The sequence below is a fragment of the Anguilla anguilla genome, chromosome 10, assembly GCF_013347855.1.
Source record: "Anguilla anguilla isolate fAngAng1 chromosome 10, fAngAng1.pri, whole genome shotgun sequence".
NCBI classification, from domain to species: domain Eukaryota; kingdom Metazoa; phylum Chordata; class Actinopteri; order Anguilliformes; family Anguillidae; genus Anguilla; species Anguilla anguilla.
In genome coordinates, this window is record NC_049210.1 from 36,628,412 (window position 1) to 36,635,495 (window position 7,084).

Sequence of the window (7,084 nt, forward strand, 5' to 3'; positions counted from 1 at the left end):
GCACAGAAACATATATTGAGTTAGAATGTACTTTGTTAACAGTAAAGAAATGTAATGCTTGCATTTCAGAATACATCTTGATGATTGGCTAAATAGGTATGGTGCCTACAAGAAAATGCAATTATTTAGTCTGTTTCAGTTTGATTAATTTAGTTACCGCCAGTAGTAGCCTACAGCGTAGTCCAAACGTCCATCTATCATTACGAAGTCACAAACAATGATGTCAAAATATGCACGGATTTCCTTTGAATAAGCACTGTTTTGGTTCTGCAGATTACGACATTACAATATTCGTTTTGGACAGGATATTCTGTGTAGTCACATTATTTCTTTAGTCTGTGACTAAAGAAATAATAGGATGTAAGAAAAGATGGTTTCGATATGATTCAATTCAGTTTGTATTCCAACTCAAGTGTGGTACTAATTCACTATAGTTGAATATTATAACTTATGCGCAAATGACATTGACGTTTTTGTCTTTCTTATTTCCAAAATATTGCCTAGAGTGGATAGACCTGTAAGGGGATTTTCTAAATGTCTAAGAAATATTACAACGGCTTGTGAAACTGTGGTTTAGTAAGTAGAATGTGGATCAAATATAGTCTAGCCTCTCGCATATATTGACGATTGCAAATAACATAATTTGGTATAATAAAACGGCACAATTCACTGATAAATCGAGTTCGAGTTCCAGCCACGTCGTTTCATTAATTATTATGCATGCCTTACTCCTAAAGGTGAGGGGCAGTGTGCTTTGGGTAACGACAGCAATGCGAGTGATAGTATTTAGTTACTTGCCTCGATTAACACGTGTCAGCTCGCCTGATGCGCGTCTTTATTGCCAGGGAAAGGTGGATCTTCATCTCTAAGCCAACACCTCTTATCATTTGTGTAGCGAGCAGGGAAGGGGCTTGATCTCTGACTGCTGTCGACACTCTACCTTGTGGCTTATCAGATACGCTTGTGCTGGTAGGTCTTCGGGCAAAAAGGCTGCTGTTCGACTTGTGTGAAAATGAATGGCTACGGATCACCGTACCTCTACATGGGGGGCCCGGTCTCTCAGCCAAGAGCACCTCTTCAAAGGACCCCCAAGTGCGCCCGGTGCAGGAACCACGGAGTGCTCTCCTGGCTGAAGGGGCATAAGCGTTACTGTCGCTTTAAAGACTGTACCTGCGAGAAATGCATCCTGATCATTGAGCGGCAGCGGGTGATGGCTGCCCAAGTTGCCCTAAGAAGACAACAGGCGAACGAGAGTTTGGAGAGTCTTATTCCGGAATCACTGAGAACTTTGCCAAGTATCGCCGTGCCTGGCAGCGGCGAAAGTAACCAAGGGGCACCGCCGCGCATGGGGGAATTAGACTTGCGGTGGAGTGCGGAGCAGCCCGGGAACAACCAGCCTGCAGTTGGTAAGAGAGAATGAAAATGAAAGTTTATTTCCCCAATGTCAAAATTGCATTCACAATAACCAACAGACTTTGCCATTTAGCCTTGTTTTCAACGTTTATTTCTTGAAATTTTAGTAGAATCGCAAGTAACTGCTTAGCAGTCGAACCATGATCTTTACATTTTTCTTCATACTCTTCTGGGTTCTGATAGCTACACAATCTTTAAGAACAATATTTTGGGCTTCCGTTCTCAATTCCATCTCTGTTATTCTTAGTTATCTTCCTGAACTTAAACCACACTGTGATGTTTCTTGTTTTAACAGTAAGCTCACTATTAAATTACAAGCATAGACAATCTATGTTTAGAAGCTGACATTTTTTTTACATTTTCTAAATGAACGCACATCCATAAATAGTGAAAATTAGTTTGTGAGGTTGGTAGTATTGGTAGCTAATTTATTTTCTTTTAAAAGGTCAAATGCTACCGAAATAATGATTATTGAAAAGCATACATTGAATTGAACTAGCGTCTTATACCATTACATGTTTAAAACAGATTTATAAATAATATAAAAAGCAGCATTTATGTTTTAGGCAACGACCAATCAAAGACAATTTTATAATAAAACGTTTTATGTTATCTTGACATAAAGTGTCGTTTAATGTATACCTTACACAGTTCATTATTGTTACAAATGAACTGAACAAAAATAATTTTTTTATTTACCTTTTATTTTTAAGCATAATATAATGTCTTCATTTTCAGTAGCTGTTTATGAATATAAAAGTAGCTTGAGACTTTTGTTGAGGTAAGCTCTATACATTTTAGTACATTAGAGGCGGGCCTATTAATTTCATTTCTAAAGGAATTATTCAATTGCTTCATCTTTAACCTTTTTATATAATATGTAGGCCTATGTTATATACGTTGCATAAAATAAACAAACAGAAACAACAATAACAACAACAACAACAACAACAATAATAATTATTATTATAATAATAATAATAATAAAGTAGTAGAAAACGTAAAGAATGAAGAAAGAAATTATAATTTAATGAATTTCACAATATTTCTAACAGCGCTGGCCAAGTGGTAAAATATATTTGTACCCTTCTACTCACTTATTGCATATTGATAACAGATACTATGACAATCAACCAGACAGCGTGGAAATCAAGATTACTAAAGCATATTCACATTCTAACTACAGAAAGGTGCGCAGTTTGAAACTTTCCTCCACCAAAAGATCCGAACCTATATCATAAAGTGCTTTCTTGCAAGTAATTTTCCAAGCACAAATTCTGTATGGGCTGATTATGTCATAACCCTGCCCTTAGAAACGATGACGTTTAAGTGATGGGTCTTGCCCAGGTAACAAAAAAGGTCTGCAATTTCCGTGACATAAAATAATAACAATATGACGCGTGAGATTATAAAGAGAGGACAAAAAGTAAGGGACAGCAGCCTATCCACGCATTAAAACGTAGTAAAGTACCATTCGTATTGGCTCCACTATTAAACATATTTTGTGTGGAAAACAAAGGTTAGCCCGCTATTACTGCGCTTCATACTGTTTGCAAATGGTCAACCGTAGTCAAATGGCAAGTGGCGTAAATGCCCAGGTCCGCTTTACATGATTAGAAACTTTTCCCAATCTTTAAACTTTATTTAAAACTGCTCATTTTATTTGCCTGTGTTGGATGTTATTTTCTAAAGCGAAAATATTGGTAAAGAAAAGACTCAAGACCAAATGAGGCTCCCGAGGAATCTGATATCGACTTCCCATCAAGGCCATTTCAACCTGATGAATGAAGCTCATAGTTTAAAAGATTACTGTAATCAAAGCGAGACAGCGTAAATCGAATGTAATAGCAATAATTTTTGTAGGAGTCAAACTCAAATGAAATGTTACCAAGCAACAGGCAATTTGTTTACAAAATGTGGTCAAAAGGCATTGATGGGAGATTCTTTAGAGGCAGACAGTCAGCACTTTCTGTTAACCGCTTAAGAGAAGGGAAAGTAAATCTTCATAAATCTAAGAAGTGTAGACAAGTTGAAAACCTATTGCCTGAATGTTGCATTTCTACACACTAGAATGAGGAGTCTCTCTAGAGTATCCTGGTCCTGCTAGAAGTGAGGGACTATGCCTGAGGAAAATGTATTTTTGCACTAATTTTTTCTCTATTATTTCTCTATTTTTACAACTGGCCATTTATTAGAATCCAGGAACTAATACATATGGAACTAATGTTTGTCTATAGCCAGTGTCAGTAAGGATCTGCAGAGTCAGTTTTCTCTTTTAATCAGCAAACTTAATTTTTTTTCTTAATCACGAGTCAATGGTTAATACCTAATTCAGACATTTTACATGGTTGCACTCAAATTTGTGTTCATACATGTAACAGGACCCATATAATAATTTCTGGGCCTTCTGTTTGTATATGGTATTCAAATGCTTTTCATGACTGTGATATTTTTGACTGGCTCTTTATTGTCAGACCCGAGTGAAGATCTGTCAGACGAGCAGTTGGGAACAGAGAACGGCGGCAGTAACAGCGACAAGGAGCAAGACCAGGCCAGCTCCCCCGAGGGGCCCAAACCCAACGCGTGCTACTCCCCGGAAACCCCCGACGCGCCCCCCGCTCTGGAGGAGGGGCGCTACGGCCCGCCGAAGACCGGCGGCGACCCCGAGGCCAAAAGCGAGAGCCCCAAATACCCCGGGGAGCAGAGCCTGCTCATCGAGGGCCTGTCCGGCTCCGTGTCCCTCCCCTTCAACCTGAAGGGCAACCGGCCCCCGCTGGAGGTCCTGAAGAAGATCTTCCCGGCCCACAAGCCGCCCGTCCTGGAGCTGATACTCAAGGGCTGCGGGGGGGACCTGGTGGGGGCCATCGAGGTGCTCCTCTCCAGCCGGTCGGCCCCGGGCTCCGACAGGGCCCCCGGGGACGCCCCCGACGCGCTCCTGCTGCCTTCCGGCGGGCACCTCTTCGAACACACCCTGGGGTCCTACCCCGTGTCCTCCTCCAAGTGGTCGGTGGGCTCGGCGTTCAGGGTGCCCGACTCGCTGAGGTTCTCCTCGGATTCCTCCGGCGTGGTGCCCAGCCCGCTGGCGGTGCCCCTGCAGCACCCCTTCCCCCAGCCCCCCCGCTACCCGCTCATGCTGCGCAACTCCCTGAGCCGGAGTCAGGCCAGCCCCTTCATGCACAACGACGTGACTCTGTGGAATACCATGACCCTCCAGCAGCAGTACCAGCTCAGGTCCCAGTACGTCTCCCCCTTCTCCGGCGGCTCCGCCGGCGTCTTCCGCTCCTCCCCGGTCCTCGCCTCCCGCCCCGCCGAGGATCACGGGATTACAATCCAGGAGGCCGGGCACGCCGTGGTCCCCAAACAGACCATGTACGCCGACGAGGACTACGACGAGAGACCCGACTCCTCGGACTCTAGAATTTTAAATTCTTCTGCCTGACCCGTGACGGCCCCACCCCCCCCCCCCCCCCCCAAAAACCAAATGAACGTCCCGAGCACCAAAATTGTATTATAAACGGATTGCTTAATGATGAGAAATAAAACAGCAGGGAAGGCCATTTTCCTGCATGAAAAAAAAAAAGAATGTTAAACAATCGCCGCTTAAGGTACAGTATCCCATCTCCATTCAAAGTGTTTGTTTATCTTTAGTATGTAGCCTTCCTGCCTGTAACACTACAATCATTTCTGACAGCCGTGAGCAAAAATAGAATAATGATAATAATAATAAAAAATGTAAAAAAAAAAAAATATAAGAAAAAACATTTTGGAACATATTGTGTCTGTGGATATCGATATGAGTTATCAGGCTGCATGAAATATACTGTGAATATGTCCACAAAGTAGAAATGTCAAAACTATGTAGCATGTAAACCAAATAAACTCTGGTGATACCATTCTGTGTCATTCCTGCAAAATTTTCTTGATGTGGATGAAATTAAAACACCAATGCATAAAGATATTAATTATGCCCTTCCTCCCGTGAAAATAAGCCAGTCTTAAATCAGAATATTTTTTGGAATGTGAATACCATATCTCTATTCATTACATTTGAAAGCTATATTTAAGACTATTTTAATATGTCAAATATTGTTTTAAAGATGCCAGCATATTAATTTTCTGTCTCAAGGCATAACCATGACACCTAAACAGTCATATAATGTATTCAGAAACATAGCTAAACTAAATACCTAATCAAATAGCAAAATATGATTATGAAAACATCATGTTTTAGCCAGGTAGCTTTATGTTTATTCTTACAATTTAAAGGCCAAAGATAGCGTGTCATAGAATGTCTTTTTTTACATGAGAATTAATTTCACAATTTGTCTCTGTGCAACATAAAACAGAAAATATCTGATGCCACATTTTATGATGGCCTGACAGACGAGGCAGTTAATGCTAAGCAATTCTAAATAAAATAATATGAAATTTGTTGGGAAATATTTACTTTTCTAGGCCTATCTATAAAAAACAATCAAAGCATGGCATTTGTTCAATTACAGCATATATCAGCAACTAAAAAATAACAAACAAAAAAAAACAATAATGTTTTGTAAACTAAAAAAGAGTTTTGCAAAAAGTAAAAGACAAAGCACACTGGTTGGACTTAATATGGACCTCAAGAAGTAACAAGGAGGACGAATTCAATTGTGCCTCACTTAAATATAATTATAGGCCTAACAGTTATAATCTTTGACGAACGAACAACATGAAAATATTTTTTATTTGAACATAACTGGACCTCTGCCTTGCGTTTTCAAACAGAAATGACTCCATGCTTACCTGCAATAATTAAATTGAAACGATATATAAACGTTTGTTTGATTTCAGACATATCAGTTCGATTAAATAGTCTTAACAATGTCACAAATGTAAGCTTGTGTCAAAAACGAAGCAACGTTTACAAACCATAACGGCTATGATTTCTTGATCTCGGTCTCGAAAGAGTAAGTGTGTATACATCGCCGCCTACTGGTGCAATGAATTATTAACATTGACTTCCACGAATATGAACGGCAACAGTGCTATCTAGTGGTGGTGCATAGCCTACTTCTGTGCCATGTTCAGTAAGTTGGTCGCATCTGGGAGACTGAAAAGCATACTGATAATGGTTGACATAACTCAGCATCACTTCTCCCTAAACTATAACTATCTCCCATCTTTCCGACAATCACAAGGCATCAGAGGAATCGTAAAAATAGCAGGTTGTATGGCAAAGTTCACATCTGCCGCTGGGTTCTGTTTTAACCGGGATGTGAAGGTAAGTAGTATTTTTACACATTCCATGATCGATTATACTGGGGTAATAGTGTCCAAACACCTGGGAAATGTACCCATATCCCTCAGGTTTAGGGCCCAGTTTATTAAGCTTTGCGCTGTTTGAAAGCTTCTTGTTGGCCAATCCACCGCTTTGCCCTTCAACTCGAATCCTCTCTGGCATTAACAAGCAAGTTTAACACGTTAACTCTGAGGCTCCGTGACCATTTAACGACCTTAGCTGCCACATGCAGAGAAGTCGTTCTGAAAATCATTTGTGTGATGTAACAGTCCCTCCAATATTAACGGACGCTGATATGCTACATTGACCAGCTAGAGCAGAAGAATTGCTCTTTTTTTACGTGATTTTTTATTTATAAAGTTTAAAACATTTCTCCAAGAAACCACGTGGTAC

The 7,084-nt window shown here is 40.5% G+C and overlaps 1 protein-coding gene across 1 annotated transcript; it reads left to right on the plus strand.

Annotated features, from left to right (window-relative positions):
* The first annotated feature begins 882 nt into the window (after positions 1-882).
* Positions 883-5,306, plus strand: dmrt3a (doublesex and mab-3 related transcription factor 3a). Its single transcript, XM_035379797.1, has 2 exons — positions 883-1,406; positions 3,888-5,306. Exons 1-2 carry the CDS (start codon positions 1,013-1,015, stop codon positions 4,850-4,852), a joined length of 1,359 nt encoding a protein of 452 aa, XP_035235688.1. The 5' UTR covers positions 883-1,012; the 3' UTR covers positions 4,853-5,306.
* The last annotated feature ends 1,778 nt before the right edge of the window (positions 5,307-7,084 follow it).